An 18,330-nucleotide genomic window follows, 5' to 3' on the forward strand; every position below is an offset into this window, starting at 1 on the left:
TGATCTTGCGTTGTTATTTTTCTCTTCATTTTTTCTGCAAATGCATCAAAAATATTCTCACAAATTGAAATTCTAGATCGAAATTTGGATAGCATTAAACTCTGAGACATATTAAAAGCAATCATTAATATGATTATGATATACACAATTACAAATAGTATTGAAATTTATAAATGAATTTTAGATCATCTCCCACATAATCCTAAAATGCAGTAGAATAATACCTCCAACAGTACTGTAAAATCAAACCGATTATAGATTTTTGAAGAAAATATACCTATCTTTAGGTTTACACTAAAAGTATACCAAAATCACTTTTTTATTTTGAGTTATTGCATTCAAGTCCAAATCAATTCATATTTATTAGAAGAAGAGAAAGGAAAAGAAATTAAAATACATACAAAGCAAAACTTACAGAGAGAAGCAGCGGCGGCATGGAGAAGATGTGATGATAACTTAATCTAATCTTATTAATGGAGTATTTGATTAGTTATTAAATAGTGGGCTAGCCCATATTAGTATTATATTATTCAACATAATTGGAAAAAAATAATTTACTTATTATTTTCTTAACAAAGAGCCGTTCCAATATAGAGAAACAAAAATATTTAATTTATTCAAATAGCCGTTACTTTAATCTATCAAATATAACAAAAAATAGTTAAACATTAGTAATTAAAACGATACATAATATGGAAAGTCTAAAATAGAGAAACATAACCCAAATATATAGTAATATTTTTTTATACTATTTTTATGGGGTGCGTTATATTGGTACCTCGTCTTTAAATTGCTAACTATAACTAAATTATAGACATTAAATATTTAAATCAAGGGTCATGATCATTTAATTTCGAGTATCAATATAGTGGATCAAAAATGTCAATTAGGATATTTATGTCAATTAACAATAAAGTAGTTATAACTAACTTTTGAAAAATATCTCAAAACTTTAAATGCATATAACCATCTCAATTTAATTTATTTTTTCACTCAACATATATCAAATTAAAGATAATTTTATAAGGATTCCAACGAGATCCTACATGCATATGTTTCAATGTCAAAATTTTAAAAAAATCTAGAATTTTCGTGTTTTTTCCGAAGCAGTCTAATATCAACATATCTATCAATAAATGTTAACACAATACGTATAAAATGTCAATTCAAAACTGTGTTGCCATACTCAATGCATTATATTGATATTTTTTATACACTATATTGATAGTTTGACCAAAACCCTAAATTTGTTAATTTTTCTTATCTTTTTAAATTTAAATAATAATAAAATGAAATTACACATGACAATTTGTAGACCACTAGATCTTTGAAAATCATATGGTCTTAAATTAATTGTAGTTAGCAATTATTGGGTGAGTTAGCAATTGATCACACCCCCTATTTTTATTGTATTTAAATTTTCTAAATTTTGTAAGTTATTATTAATAAATAATAGATTTCATATTTAGTTATATTAATTAATAAAAATTATATTATATTATTTAATTTAAGATATTGATAAAGTGTCATGGGATTAGTGTGTAATTTAGATAAAATATATAGGTATGATTGAAAAGTATAAAAAGTTAGTGGGTGAAGAATATTTTTTTGGGTTTGAGTTTTGTGTAAATGGTTGGAGCAAAATAAATATTTAGTATGACATTTACACTAAAATGGGTTTGAGTATAGTGTAATGGTTGAGATGTTCTTAGGCCATCCGCAACGCTGTCTCTTATCCGTCTCTTAACCGTCTCATCTCTTAACTATTCATGGGACCCTCTGTACTTTTCACTCCATCTCTTAACTAAGAGACAGCACCTGCAACCCCCCATCTCTTATCCGTCTCTTAACCATCTCATCCCTTAACTATTCATTCAATTTCATTTTTTATTTTTATTTCCAACAAATTCAATTAATAAAAACACACTTCATTAAATAAAATAAAATTACAACTTCAAATCCTAAAAAAAAATATATAATTAAATTCATGGCAAAATAAAAAAAAAGACATAATTTAAAATACAAATTTATAGAAATTATAAAAACTACTACGCCGACGAATCATCCCCTGAAGGCGGTGGCGGTGCACCGAATGGAGGCGGAATACCAAGTTGTCCCTCCAGATTCACAATGCAAGCATGATGGGCTTGATATTGGGCGGGCGTCATCCGGGAAGTGTCCGCCATTGTAGCGGTGAAGTACATGGACATTAGGGAAGAGGGCGGCCCTTGGGAACCTGTCTGGCTTGATTCGTCTCGGCCCCTCTTCCCTCTAGCCGCTTTCGCCGCCTTGGTCCCTTGCAGCCGACGGCGCCAACGGGAGGACCCCCCTGCATCGTCTGTCGTGCCCTCAACCTCCTGCGAGGCAACCTCTTGTGCGGCGCTGCCTGAACCGCCCCCACTAGACAAGTATTGGCCACCCGCCATGTGCTTCGTGCGTTTCGAGGTCGAGCCTGTGCTGGACTGGACACCGCCGGCCCACCTTTCGACGTCTTTGATGGCCTCTCAAACATCGATATGTTTGAATTCTTTGCCGTTGTCATCGAAATAGACTCGCAAAGCCGATCTCAGAACGTCTGCTCCAGTGGCTCCGCTTTAGTAATGAGCCGCTTCATTCTTGTAGATGCCGCTGAAGTTTTTGACCTCTATGTCGACTACGTCAAAATGACTTCGGAGCATCTTCAATGTGCGACGCCGGGACCCCTTCGGTTTAATCTCGTTGTATGCCTCGGTGACCCTTTCCCAAAAGCACTTCCGGGATTGTTGATTCCTGACCATGGGATCGTACGAGACGCTGATCCAAGCGTTGTACAGAGCCTTCGTGTCCTTGCGGCTGTACGGATGATGGCCTACATCATCCTCCTCCTCGACCGTCTCCTCCTCTTCCTCCACGGCGTCGAATGCCCTGGAGCTTCCACCGCCTCGTCCTCCTTCCGGATTGGGTTCATCCGGATAATCCTCCCTAATTTGGGATAATCCATGCGAATACCTTGAGGCGGAGGGACGAGCGTATGCATCTACACCAAAATGGGGTGGTTGGTACCCCGCCGGCGTCGACGAGCCTTGGGTGCCAGGTGTCGACGAACCCGAACCGGAACCACCCAAGACATTGTACATGCCCCCTAGTTGCCAAACGAGTTGATGTCAAACCCGTTGGAGCCGCCAGAGTTTCCGTCGCCGGACATTTTGTGATGAAAATTGGAGAGGAAATGGAGATGATTTGGGAAGAATAGATGTGTGTTTGTGTGTATAATGGGGATGAAATATGAGTATTTATAGAGTAAAAAAGAAAAATAAATAAAAAAATAAAAAAACGGTCGGAAACAGTAACATTACCATTTGAATTTTTATTTTTATTTATTAAATTCATTTTTTTAAAAAAGTTGATTTATTGCGTCAGCGTGACGAAGCCACTCGCAGGGCGGCGAGTGGGAGTCACGCCTAGTGCTAGCGCGCGCCACGTTGCGCGGGCGCGTGGCGAGCTGGCGCGCTAGCCGTCTTAGTGGGACGGGCGTCTCGGCGAGACTGAGACGAGACGAGACGCTGCAACGCGTCTCGCTGCCGTCTCGTCTCGGAGGGACGAGATACGAGACATTCGCGCGACGTGTTGCGGGTGCTATTAGTATTCTACAATGCATATACCAAGTTTATGTACAAAGTAAGTGATGTGCGTTGTATCATGTATGCCCTAAAATTTGCCAATTTTTTTTAGTTTTAGGAAAATGTAAATATACTCTACATGATTCATAAATTAAAATTCTACTGATTTTGGTATTGCGACACCCTTCCTAAATATTATACTCCTAATAATAGGAGTGTTATATTGGTAACTCAATACGTAATGGCTAACTATAATTAAATAATAGTTATTAGATATTCAAATCAAGAGCCTAGATTATCAGCCCCGAAATGTCAATACGATCAATAAAAAACGTCAATATTGGTATTATGGTCAATGTACAACAAATTAGTTGTAACTACCTTTTGAAAAATATCTCTAAATTTTAAATGATTATAACTATCTTAATTTAAATTATTTTTCACACAACATATATCAAATTAAAGATAATGTCAATATAACTAATAAAATATGTCAACTTAATACATATAAAATGTCAATATGAAATTGTGTTGACATATTCATGGTGTTGATATATTCAATTCACTCACTGTGTTGACTGTGTTGACATTGATCCGAAACTCTAAATTTAGAGTTTTTAAAATTAAAAAATAAAAAATGAATTTACATGTGGTAATTTATAGACCTAGATCTTTCAAATCCTGTGATGTTAAATTAGTCGTAGTTGTAATCACACCCCCTACTTATAAGATTATAATTATGACGTAATGTTATTTTCAATAGCAAATCAGGGAAATAAACTCATTAAATAATTATTTTTACCCAAATTGACGAACCAGCTGACAAATCTGGCCGTCGGACGTGTGGAGGTGAGATCCAACGGCTGGATGCGAATGAAGCCGATCATAACATGAGGGGCTATCACGTAATTATAGATACTTTCCAGTGGCAAATTAGGTATTTCGGAAGTAAATAGAGCGCTTTCAATATAAATAATCATTGGTTGACGATTCTCCATCCTCCTTCCGAAAATTGTTATTAGCATCTCGCGTTGTTCTGAGGCAGCTCCACATTTCTCTCTCGCGCGAGCAGGAAAATACTTTCTCTCTCTAGCGCGTCTACCAAATCTATCGTTCCAAGGTTCGTCGCCATCCCGCTACTTTTAATTTTGTTCATCATGCTCTGATTTTGGTTGAATTTTGTGTTTAGATTTGAATTTCGGTTGTGATGTGTCGGATCTGTGATTTTGATTAATGGATTTTGTAGAATTAGGGTTACCGTTTAGATCCAGCTGCTTGTTGGTCTATTTAGGTTTTATTTATGCTGCATTTTCGATTTCCTTTGTGCGGTGATCGAGATTTGTTGAGTTTTGGGGGTTATAGCTGGTGAGATCCATCTGCCTTGGGATCTCATTTATGTTTAGTCGATTTAACGATGTTGTGATGTGACTTCATCTTGTGTCGGTTTCTGGTAGTGATCCGATCTGGAACATCATCCCGATCTGATGGATTTATTTTATGAATTTCGTATCTGGTTTGAGAAGCTGGAAATTGTGAAATGATTGTTGTTTTTGGTGTATGTTGTGGTGGTGTTGGGATATGATTTTGGATTTGATCTAGTATTGTTTCATTTTGAAGTTGATTTTTTTAGCTCCAATTGTTGCAATGTCAGATTCAGTCTAGGATCACAATTCAGATCATTGCATATAAGCTCCTTGTAATTTAATTCAGGAATTGCCTTAAAGACAAATGATGATGTTGATCTTATAATTTTAGTAGGACTATGTTTGATACTTGAAAGGGTACTGATTGGTAAATTTGGTATGTAGGAATTCAAATCTGCGTATGCATACAAGTATTGTATGTATACCTTGTTTGGCAGACAATAAGTTGTCATAGATATGTAGGCACACTGAAACTATATTGCAGTAGTCAATTTTCCTTATCCCGCAAGAGTACTAACCTATGTTTGTGGTTTCATATTTATATGATTTGATATGAAATATGCTTGTGTATGTTATATGACATGCCTGGGGCGCTAAATTTTGCAGAGATCAAAAGCAAGAAAGGGAAATGGGGTTGACATTCACAAAGCTTTTTAGCCGGCTTTTTGCCAAGAAGGAGATGCGTATTTTGATGGTTGGTCTCGATGCGGCTGGTAAGACCACCATCCTGTACAAGCTCAAGCTCGGAGAGATTGTTACCACCATTCCTACCATTGGTACGATTTCTTTTGTAACTTGACTCTACTATTTCGACTCATGTGGAAATTGAGAAGGGGTTCCAATGCATGTCTTGAATTATGAATTTGTTCCCACTACTGTTTTATTTTCCACTAACTGTTGCTATGCAGGCTTCAATGTGGAGACTGTCGAATACAAGAACATTAGCTTCACTGTCTGGGATGTTGGGGGTCAGGACAAGGTGGGTTTTTTTTATTATTTCGGAATAATCTGTAACTTTATTTTGATATTGAAAAATAACCATGATAATCATATATATATGCTCTATTTAGTAATTTTATGAATGCTTCTAGTATTTTGACAAAACATTCTTTCATGTTTTTGTTAACAATGTTGTTTAAATCCTTTTACAGATCCGCCCATTGTGGAGGCACTACTTCCAGAACACTCAGGGTCTCATCTTTGTGGTGGACAGCAACGACAGAGATCGTGTTGTTGAGGCAAGGGATGAACTGCATAGGATGTTGAATGAGGTAATATCCTTTTTTTATTTGATTCAAATTTAACTTTTGAGATGGGAAGTGGCTCTTAAAAGTATAGTTATCAGTATCACCTTTTATCAAGAGGCCATGTCAATTATAAAGAGTCTATCTCTTTCCAGAAGGCATGCTGGAGATAATTTATTTTGTAGTTCACTCAGTTTTCTGATAATAATCTGGTCCAGAAAGTTAGGTACACTACTTTAGTTGTCATTATAATTTCTTTCTCCTTTGGAGAACTTTAATCAGTACTTGTTCAGTAATTGTGAAAAATTTTCTGATTAAAACATTTCCTCTATCAAGAGGCCAAATAGTTCGTATGAAATTGTTTTAAAATATATGCAGCAGATTTAATACTATGAACCTGTGAATATCATTGTTTCTGATTGAGGGCCATATTTGCTAATGGATATGGTATTCGACCGCTCTTTTCATATTGGCATAAAATCATTGTCTTGACCACTTGGCTAAAACTATCGGCTGATTCATTTAGGATGAGCTGAGAGATGCGGTATTACTTGTATTTGCAAACAAACAAGATCTTCCCAATGCAATGAATGCTGCTGAAATCACTGACAAGCTTGGCCTACACTCGCTCAGGCAGCGCCACTGGTATATATTCTTAATCTGTGAGATCAGTACTTCGCTCACTGTTTTTGTGATTTTTAGACATTTTTTTTTGCTTCCAGGTACATCCAGAGCACGTGTGCCACCTCTGGTGAGGGGCTCTATGAGGGACTGGACTGGCTCTCCAACAACATTGCTAACAAGGCAAGTAGTCATGTATGATGATACATTTATCAGTTATCACATAACTTTACTCTGAGAGATCTTCGAATTTAGCTTCGTTATATCAGATGTTTAGTCAGATTCTGAATCTCCTAAACTAAACTATTACAGGCTTAGAGCTTTTCTGGAGCTGTTTACGTAAGAGCTAATACTGGAAACAATCGAGGTTTTATCTAGCTTTTTCTTAACCATATATTGCTTTGAAACTATGTTGTTTTTTCATTTATGTTTAGGACCTTCAAAATGTCACTATATCAGACAATGGTTTGTTTTATATTTCCTCCTACGTTTGCTTAGTTTTGAATGTAATATTCAGACACAGACTAGGGTTTTGGATTATTATTTGTTTGCCCCACGCTTCTCTCTCTACTCTTTAACTGCTTGATCTCCATTACTTATTTAAGTGCAGAAAACGCTTAACTCGATAGAATCTCCCAAACGTGTCTTTCATTGAAAATCATAGTATTTCCAAATGAACTTATTTTATTTGAATTTTAAAATAAATAATTACATTTGTTTTATAAAAAATGAAGAAATAATAATTTTAGGCTTATAAAGGTTCACTATAGGATTGTAGTCTCATTCGAACATGCGAAGAAGTTGACATAAATTCCAAATTATAAGTAGTTATGTGGTTTTAAATATTCCCAACTTAATTTCTTGAACCTATGAACCATGCATATTAAAATTGAATTGGGTTCAAACAAGATGATCCTAGACGATGTATGAGTTTGTGCATCACCTTTTTGTTTTGTACATTGATAACAAGTAAACTTTCCAAATCACATTGCAAGCCAACCCCACACCTCAATTTCTGTTAACTTTTACTATAGAACACAACAAAACATAAAAGAAAGAACTAAAGATAACCACGTCTACCAATATGCTTGGATCACACGACCAAGCTCACAAACTTCTGAATACCAATTTGCAAGCCAATAACTCTTCTTTATTTGCAAACAAATTCATACTATAAGCCTTATTTAAGGCCAATAAATTCAAAGTTGGAATAATAGCAATGGTGCAAAGCCTTGGCCTATATGAAGATAGCGACACGGTTAGGAAATAGCAACTGCAGATGAGAAAATTTGAATGTGGGACCCAGCCAAAGGGGCCTATCTATTTTGTAGCTTTGGATCCCCCAACGCTAAGAGCATCCACAACGGCGCCCGTCCGGGTGGCGTGCTGGAGTTCCGAGCGGGACGTCCGCCATTGCGCAGCGGTGACGCGGATACGGACGTCTGCTGCGGACACCGGAGTTCCGTGGCGTTCCCGAGACGTCCGTCGCGATGTCCTTGCTGACGTCCGCCATTGCGTTGACCTCATGGACGTCCCGATTATTTTATATTTTTTTTCAAAAATTCTATAAATACAGCTCGTTGAACTTCATTTCATTCGCACCACTTGTATTAACGAGTATCTCTCTCACTCTACGTTTCTTTTCAACGACCAGTGCATGAGCGTCGGTCTGACCATCAATTTCGTCGCCAACGGCAACCAGCACAACATGGGCTATTATTTGGCTGATGGGATATACCCTATGTGGCCCGTCTTTGAGAAGATGATCAGATGTCCAATAGAAGAAAAGAAGGTATATTTTGCGGGTCGTCAGGAGGCAGCGCGCTAGGATGTGGAGCGGACATTTGGTGTGCTCCAGGCTCAATGGACGGCAGTGAAGGGTCCATCATGGCTGTGGTATGCTGACAGCATTGCCGATATGATGTACGTATGTATTATCATGCATAACATGATTGGCAAAGATGAAGGTCCAACACTAACGGATTGAGCCAATGCTGATGCTGATGCTGCGGGTCCAAGCCACGGCGTGGCCACCGACAATGTACGTATGGGGATACCCCATGACGAGGTCGAGCGAGTCCGTGCATTTGCCGACATGCGCAAAAAATAAGCCCATATTCGACTCCAGAACGATATAATTGAAGAAGTATGGCAGCGGAGGGGTCGTCGTTGATGGAATTTGTATTTATTGAAGTGTACTTTTTTTAGTTTTTTTTATTGAAATGTACCTTTCTTTTTTTTATTTAATGAAAATTTTATTATGTAATCGTGGCGAAATTTTAATTTCGTAAATTGTTTAATTTGGTGAATTTGTGAATTTTTATTATTGTGGGAAGTCCGTCGGGATGTCTTTGAGGATGTCCGCCACTGTGCAGTGGGAAGTCCTTATAACGTGGCAGGAGGTGTTTTTGGGATGTCCGCGGGAATGTCCGCCTGGACATCCGCACCACCGTGGATGCTCTAAGGGAGGCGAACCGAAAGAAATCAGGATCAGATTCTAGCAGAAACCCATCCCCACCTTTTCCAATTCTTCAAATTTGACTTTTACTATTATACTAGTATTATATAAATTCCTTTTGGACATTGTTGTTGATTTTTTTTTTTGGCTCAAATGATTGTTTATTCATGAATTTTTTTTATTTTCTCAACAGCTAATGAAAATGCCCATCTTTGGTCCAGATGTATATAACATATGACATTACATGGCTGTCACTCAAAATATCAAAATATAAGTACAAATTCAATTTTTGACATTAGGTACACATATTTATGAATATGACCACATAAATGTATGCCTTTAAAGAAAGTACGAATATGATTATTTATAGTACTATATTACTATTAATCAAGATGATATGAGAAATCAATTTGAATATGTTTAAATATACTTGTGTATGTTTCCAATTAATTCTAAAAAAATTGCAATAATTAATGGAATTCAATGGTTTTTTTTTGCTTCTTATGCGATTCAAACTCTGGTGTTTTACTCATACAACATGGAGATGCATCCATCATAAATATATATATAGAGAGAGACAAAGAGAACTGTTATATTATGTACCTTATGTAAGTATTATTCGTGAGCACCATTCTCATTTTGTCCACGGTAGCATTATTTATTTTATTTTAAATGCAAGTGTTCTCACGTTCTCTTGTTGTATGTATACATATAAACCATTACTATTGGCAAACTAATGTAGAAATAGAAACTAGAGTTGTGGTGAAGGAGACTCGAGGACCTGATAGGAATCGAATCATATCGGAATGAATAGAGCACACGAAAACAATGAATAAGGCAAAGCAAGAGACCTAGTTGCGCCAACTAGTGTTCGAAACTTTTGGTTTCAAGAAAAGAATTTTATTTCCTTGATCTTGAATGTTTTTTTGACTCTCTAATGAACTCTTTATATAGAGTTCGGACCCTGCTTGATTCGACTCTTCGATTCGGGAAAGAATCAAGAAGAAAACCCGAAAAGATTTGATAAACTAAACTAGGTAATTGTTCCAAAAATAATGCAAAAACAAATAAAAATAATTAAACAAAAGATGGTAAATCCCAATCCTAATATGACGTGAAATCTTTAAACTTCATGGGTCGAGAAGCATTCCTTCGTGGTCTCTCTTTCCTTGCCTGTGCCGGAGTCGCTCTCTCTCTACGCCGGCCTCTCTGTGGTTGGTCTTGGTCCTTCCTCACGATCGACGGAGGCTCGTCTTCCTTAGTTGGGTCCCTATCAACTCCCCCCCCGATAGAAACTACCTTGACCTCAAGGTTGAGTGTTGGAAAATGGCGCAGCAGCAGGTCTTTGGGCTCCCAAGAGGGGGATGACGGGTTTGAAGCCCAGTGGGTCAGCCACTGGCACTGCGGTAGACCTCCAGCAAGAACCACCCTCTCAGCAGACGCGGCAATTGGAGTATCGATCGGCTGACTGCGCTTGAAATCCATTGGAAGCTGGTCATGTACTGTTTCGGATAGAGGAGGAACAAACGGCTTAAGGAGGGAGACATGAAACACGTCGTGAATACGACTCCCGAGTGGAAGTTGTAAACGATATGCCACCTTGCCAATACGTTCCATGATGACATAAGGACCATAATAGCGGCGACTTAGCTTGGCCGATAGCGGCCGCTCTACCGATATCTGCCGATAGGGTCGAAGGCGTAGCAACACTTGATCTCCAACATTGAATTCCACATTCCGCCGATGCTTGTTTGCGTATTCCGCCATCTTCGATTGAGCTTTTGCCAAATTCTCCTTCAACTCCTTAAGAAGCGCTGTACGTTCCCCCAAATTAGCTCGGACTTCTGCATTATCTGCAGGGCCCGCTGGAGTCCCGAAAATGTTAGGAGGATCCCTGCCATAGAGCGCACGAAAGGGGGACATACCAATGCTCACGTTGATGCTACAGTTCATAGCTAATTCCGCCCATGGTAAAAATTCAAACCACTTTTTTGGCTGCTCATAAGAGCATCTCCAATGGTCGGCGTCACCACCGGAGCGCCGATTTTTCACCCACGCCGGTTTGACGCCGAACCATTGGAACCGGCGTGGGCGAAATCGGCGTCAAAATCGGCGTCGCCATGCCGATTCCCGCGCTGACGCCGGTTCCCACGCCGATCCTCACGGGCGCCATTGTGGCTCCCGGATCGGCGCCAAACCGGCGTCGGATTTAAATATTTTTTTTTTTTTCGCAAAACACTATATATACGCGCGTTGAACCTCATTTTCATTCGCACCACTTGTTTTAACGAGTACTCTCTCTCTACCTTACTTTCTGTACAAGATCAATTTAAGAAATGAGTAATGCCGGTGGTAGTGGTGGGGATGCGGATGAGTACGAGCGTATGATGAACGAAGAGCTTGATGCCTATACGAGCCGTGAGGTTGATCGATGGATGCAGAGTTATATGCAGCCGGCGGCACCTCGCCCACGACCAGTTGTCCACCGTCGACAAGTGGTGCATCGTGATCATGACGCTGCACATCAGCGCCTGTTCACAGATTACTTCGCAGAGGAGCCGCGTTTTGACGCCAACCATTTCAGGCGTCGTTTTAGGATGAGGCGGGACTTATTTATGCGTATTGTTAACGAATTGGAGCAGCGATATCTGTATTTCCGCTTCAGGCACGATGCGGTTGGCAGACCCGGCCACACCCCTATTCAAAAGTGCACTGCGGCAATCAGGCAGTTGGCCTACGGCACCGCGGCAGACATGTGGGACGAATACCTCCACATCGGTGAGACGACTGCCATCGAATGTATGAAGTATTTCTGCCAGGGCGTGATCGAAGTGTTCGGTGATCAGTATCTCCGAAAGCCTACCCCCGAAGATTGCCGGAATTTGCTGCGGATGCACGGGGATCAGCACGGGTTCCCGGGAATGCTAGGCAGCATAGATTGTATGCATTGGGAATGGAAGAACTGTCCCGCTGCCTGGAAGGGGTTTTACACGACCGGCTACAAGGGAAAAAATCCCACGATGATCCTCGAGGCCGTGGCTGATTACCGGTTGTGGATTTGGCATGCGTATTTTGGGATAGCCGGTTCGAACAACGACCTAAACGTCCTCAACTCGTCGCCCCTTTTCAACGAGCAGTGCCAGGGCGTCGGTCCGGCCATCAGTTTTGTCGCCAACGGCAACCAACATGATATGGGCTACTACTTGGCGGATGGGATATACCCTAGGTGGCCCGTCTTTGTGAAGACGATCCGGTGCGCATCAGAGCCGAAGAAGGCCTACTTTGCGACGCGGCAGGAGTCGGCGCGAAAGGACGTGGAGCGCGCATTTGGTGTGCTTCAAGCTCGATGGGCTGCAGTTAAGGGACCAACGCGTTTGTGGCATGTCGACTGCATTGCTGATATAATGTATGCCTGTATTATCATGCACAACATGATCGTCGAAGATGAAGGTGTACAACTGACTGATTGGGCCACCGACGATAATGAAGCAGGTCCAAGCCACGGCGTCATCACCGCCAACGTACGAGGTGGGGTACCGCACGATGAAGAAGCCCTCCTCCAAGCACATGCCGACATGCGTCAGACGGAGGCTCATATTCGACTGCAAAATGATTTAGTTGAAGAGTTGTGGGCGCTGAGGACTGCAAGGCGGTAGTTTTTATGCAAATTTATGTAATTTTTTAAATGTAATATTTTTAATTATTGTACTTTTTTTTATATTAATGTAATAAAAAAATTTTAATATTATTATTCGAATTTTCCGTATTTGTCTCGTAATTTAAATTCCGTATGTTGATACAAGTGTAAATTAAATTATATAATTGTTATTAGTGATGTGGATAGGTAGTGTGAAGGCTATTTGATGGCTATTTGATGTCCAGTTGATGTGGCAAGCTGATGTGGCAGGAGAATTGTAGTGCTGATGATGTGGCAGTGTGAAGGCTATTTGACGGCTATTTGACGTCCGTCAGCATTGGAGATGCTCTAAGTAAAGGCGCGGAGGTACTGCTCAAGAGCGCGATTTGTCACCTCTGACTGGCCGTCCGTCTGTGGGTGATACGCCGTTGTAAATTGTAGTTTGGTGCCGCTTAGTGTCAGCAATTCCTTCCAAAAGTCACTCATAAAGATAGTATCACGATCGGAAAGCAATTTGTCGGGAAAACCATGTAATCTGACCACGGTATTGACGAATAAGTTGGCCACCTTTGGAGCGTCAAAATTGGTGGAAAGGGCGCCAAAATGGGCGTATTTTGAAAGGCGATCCACAACAACCATGACTGCCGTGTAGCCGTGCGAAGGCGGGAGACCCACAATAAAGTCCATAGAGGCAGCTGACCATACCGAGTCCGGAATCGGGAGAGGCTGGATCAATCCTGAGGGCCGATCAGTAACATATTTCGTTGCTTGGCACACCGAGCAAGCGGCCACAAATTTTCTCACATCCGATCGCATACCCGGCCAGTAGAAAGAAGAGGCTACGCGAGCGAACGTCCTCTTTTCACCTGGATGGCCTGCCGACTTTACACTGTGTGACTCCGCTATGATGTCCATTTTGACAGACGAGTCTCGACTGATATACCAACGCCTCTTGAAGAACAGCAAGCCATCAACGACAGAGACGTGAGGGGGGGCAGTCCCTGCTGCTACTGCCCGGTGGAGATCAATCAGGTCCTCAAAGGCGGCATTTTCGGCCTTAATGGTCAGTAAAATAGTGGGCGATGGTCTAGCAAATAAAGCCAAGGCCTTTCCGTCATCCTGTGGCGGATCTTGGTCACGGCGGGAAAGAGCATCCGCCACCCGGTTCGAGGCTCCCGATTTGTACTCAATCCGAAATTTGAACCCCATTAACTTACGAATGTAAAATTGTTGATCCGGAGTTTGTACAATTTGTGATAATAATTCCTTTAAGCTACGTTGATCACTTCGAATAATGAACTCGCGCCCAAGCAAATATTGTCGCCATTTCTGTACCGCCTCGACAATCGCGTACAACTCCTTGTGATAGGTTGACGCTACGCGACGCCGCGGGCCTAATTTCTTGCTAAAAAATGCCAAAGGGTGGCCTTTCTGTAACAATACTGCTCCAATACCGAAATCGGAGGCGTCTGTCTCGATAGTGAAGGGAGCGCTGAAATCGGGTAAGTGGAGTACTGGGGCTTCCGTCATGGCTATTTTGAGGGCCGAAAAGCTTGCCTCTGCAATATCTGACCAAATGAAAGCTTCCTTCTTCAATAGATCCGTTAGGGGGGCGGCAATGATTGAATAATTTTGAACGAAGCGACGATAGTAGCCTGTGAGGCCGAGAAACCCCCTTAGTTGTTTCACAGAAGTCGGGATTGGCCAAGCTGTCATGGCCTCTATTTTTCCTGGGTCAGCGCGTAGTTCGCCCGCTGAAATGATGTGACCCAAGTAATCAATCGTATCTACACCAAAGGAGCACTTTGACAACTTGACAAAGAAGCCACTGTCGCGTAGGATGTGAAGGACCTGCCCGAGGTGTAACACATGATCATCTAAAGACTCACTATACACCAAGATATCGTCAAAAAAGACAATCACGAATTTCCGGAGGAAGGGCCGGAATATGCTATTCATTGCAGCTTGAAACGTTGAAGGAGCATTTGTCAAACCGAATGGCATCACCAAAAATTCAAAATGGCCGTCGTGCGTGCGAAATGCGGTCTTGTGGATATCGGCTACATGCATGCGGATCTGGTGGTAGCCCGATCGTAAGTCCAACTTAGAGAAGACCCTAGCCCGATTGAGCTCATCGAACAACTCATCTGCTGTCGGGATTGGGAAATGATCAGGGGTGGTTGCTGCGTTCAAAGCTCTGTAGTCGACGCAGAATCGGAAAGTCCCATCTTTCTTGCGGACCAATAGAACAGGCGAGGAGAACGGGCTGGTGCTTGGTTGAATAACGCCTTGATCAAGCATCTCCCTTACTTGGCGTTCAATCTCGGTTTTCTGAAAGTAAGGATATCGGTACGGCCGGACATTGACCGGGCGAGTACCCTCAGGTAGGTGTATCCTATGGTCCCACACTCTCGACGGGGGGAGGGAAGTAGGGACCGTGAATACTGATCCATAACTCTCGAGAATTGATGCAATTCGTGGGTCCGGGTGAGGGTAGTTGTCCATTGGCGCGGGTAATTCAGATTCTGGCAGAGTCGGTATTAATTCAAAAAGATCGCAAACGTGCTCAGATCCCATAAGAGAAAATAGATTATTGTAAGAGATTCTTGTCGGTGGAGCACCATCACCCTTTAGGAGAATCACATGATCTTTCCAAGTAAATTCCATAGTCAGGTTTCTGAAATCAATCCAGACTTTGCCAAGGTCCTGAAGCCACTGGACACCCAGTATAACGTCGGGGCCTTCCACCTGTAGAATAAATAAATCTATGGCGAAAACATGACCTTGCAAGGAAATGGGTGTTTTTAAACAAGCATAATTACAGCGGAGAGAGGCTCCATTGCCCACAAATACACGAAAAGGTGTGATAGAGTGAACCGGTAGACGTAGCTGTTCAGCGATGGTTGGCTTGATAAAGTTATGAGTACTGCCACCATCAATCAGTACGGACACTCTAGAGTTGTTGATGGTCCCAGCTAGATGGAGTGATCTCGGTTTCAATTTTGGACTGATTAAATTGATACAAGAAACATCACCAGTTATGACCATATTCTCTCCATCGTCCTCATCTCCAGGCGGAATTTCGGACTCCAGTAAGTCATCCTCGTCGTCGACTCCCATTAGAGCATAAAACTTTTTGTTGCAAACGTGTTCTCGGGAGTATTTTTCCGGGCACCACCAGCAAAGGCCCATCCGTGTACGTTCAGCGCGCTCAGCTGCAGAGATTTTGACCACAGGGATGTTAGGTCGAGGGCGTGCGTTCTGATTATGTCGAGGCGGGGCCGGATTTGTGAGGGCTGATTGGGTATGCTGCCTCGGTCTGGCTTCTCGGGGCGTCCAGGGGGAATCATGTGAGATAGTGGTTGGCGTGGATAGTCTGTGGCACGCTGCAATACGCTGGGCCAAGGCGAACGTTTCCTCAAGCGTGCTCGGCCGATTGGTAAGTAATTCATGCTTCATAGGGTCCTTTAGGCCGGCAATAAACAGGGAGATCATGGTTGGTTCGCCTACCTCCGTGGTCTTCTGCATAACGTCCTCGAAGGCTGATTGATAAGCTTCGACCGTCGTGGTCTGGCGCAGTTCGGCCAAGCAACCGACATGATCGACGTACAGCTCCGGGTCGAAACGCTGTTTCACCGCCAACAGAAAACGATCCCAAGTTTTGTTCTTGCAGTTGTCTTCCCAGTATGTTAACCAACTTGAGGCCGGATGATCGAATAAGTAGGCTGATAACTCCAAACGATCCTTGAGGGGAGTATAATGGTAATTGAAGTACCGTTGTATTTTACGGATCCAATCCGTGGCATGTTCCCCATCGAATCTCGGCGCCTCTGGCTTGACGCGCGAGATCGCTTCTACCTCGACCCCCGCCGGAGGTTGAACGAGGGAGGCCGGTAGGGTCCAGCCCCTGAGGTTGACACGGTTGGACGAGGGGTCTGGCGGACGATTTTGCAGACTCGCGTCCAGCAGTAGGGCGATACCTTCCTCCAGTTTCCGGTTCGTCGCCTCTTGCTTGCGGGTGAAGGCGTCAAGATCGAATTGATTGGAGGAGAGTTTCTTGTCTTGGTTTGCATACCTGATTTTCATATCGATTAAGAGCTGTGTTAATTCCTCATTGGAATAACTTGTGGGTGGCGTCTCCGTGACGCCGGCGCCGGTACTTGAAGACATCTCGATCGGTGGGAGAAGAGAACTCAATGAAGGCACCAGATGATAGGAATCGAATCCTATCGGAATGAATAGAGCACACGAAAACAATGAATAAGGCAAAGCAAGAGACCTAGTTGCGCCAACTAGTGTTCGAAACTTTTGGTTTCAAGAAAAGAATTTTATTTCCTTGATCTTGAATGTTTTTTTGACTCTCTAATGAACTCTTTATATAGAGTTCGGACCCTGCTTGATTCGACTCTTCGATTCGGGAAAGAATCAAGAAGAAAACCCGAAAAGATTTGATAAACTAAACTAGGTAATTGTTCCAAAAATAATGCAAAAACAAATAAAAATAATTAAACAAAAGATGGTAAATCCTAATCCTAATATGACGTGAAATCTTTAAACTTCATGGGTCGAGAAGCATTCCTTCGTGGTCTCTCTTTCCTTGCCTGTGCCGGAGTCGCTCTCTCTCTACGCCGGCCTCTCTGTGGTTGGTCTTGGTCCTTCCTCACGATCGACGGAGGCTCGTCTTCCTTAGTTGGGTCCCTATCAGGACCACAGCAGGTTACCATGAAGGTAGGGTTTGAAAATGAAAAAAAGATTCTTTAATTTAATTTTCAAAAAAAGTTGGGTTTGACAGATGGCCATTGGTTGCAGCTTCCAACAATTGTAATATTAGTTGTGTGTATCAATTATTTGAGCCATGCAAACCTCTCTTCTTCTCATCATTGAATTCTCTCTTTGTCGTTTGCATCCCACTTGAGAAGGAGATGATGATGATAGATTCCAATTTATTTATTATTTTTTTGCTTTAGTATAAAGTTCCACAATGTATATTCCACCCTTTTTGGTGTAGCCTGTTTTTGGTGACTCCATTCCTCCTTTCACCTTTAACTTCAACAAGTTGAACAAAAGAATTAATCAAGATTAGACTTTTATATATATATAATTTATTTTGATAATTGATATAATAATTTACGATGTGTATTAGAATTCAGAATAACAAGTAATATTAAAAAAAGAACAGAAATATGAACTATATAAATGTCTGCAAACATTTATTTTCAAAGTTAACAATTTAAACTCTTTACGTACAAAATTGATAGATAAGTTTTCTAACTTTAAATCAATAAAATTCATTTACCACTTCTTTCTCTTATCTTCCTAAATTGGTGGGCTCAAAAATTGAATGGCA

General features: G+C 41.3%; 1 protein-coding gene across 2 annotated transcripts; it reads left to right on the forward strand.

Annotated features, from left to right (window-relative positions):
- Positions 1–4,586: 4,586 nt before the first annotated feature.
- Positions 4,587–7,444, forward strand: LOC121766373 (ADP-ribosylation factor 2). 2 transcript variants are annotated; one of them, XM_042162659.1, is made up of 7 exons: positions 4,587–4,719; positions 5,630–5,799; positions 5,932–6,002; positions 6,175–6,294; positions 6,794–6,912; positions 6,990–7,083; positions 7,201–7,444. In XM_042162659.1, exons 2-7 carry the CDS (start codon positions 5,652–5,654, stop codon positions 7,204–7,206), a joined length of 558 nt encoding a protein of 185 aa, XP_042018593.1. In that variant the 5' UTR covers positions 4,587–4,719; positions 5,630–5,651; the 3' UTR covers positions 7,207–7,444. The 2 variants fall into 2 exon arrangements, with proteins under 2 accessions (XP_042018593.1, XP_042018594.1); XM_042162660.1 differs by having other exon boundaries at positions 6,990–7,071.
- Positions 7,445–18,330: the final 10,886 nt, after the last annotated feature.

The sequence above is a fragment of the Salvia splendens genome, chromosome 15 (genome assembly GCF_004379255.2).
Source record: "Salvia splendens isolate huo1 chromosome 15, SspV2, whole genome shotgun sequence".
NCBI classification, from domain to species: Eukaryota; Viridiplantae; Streptophyta; class Magnoliopsida; order Lamiales; family Lamiaceae; genus Salvia; species Salvia splendens.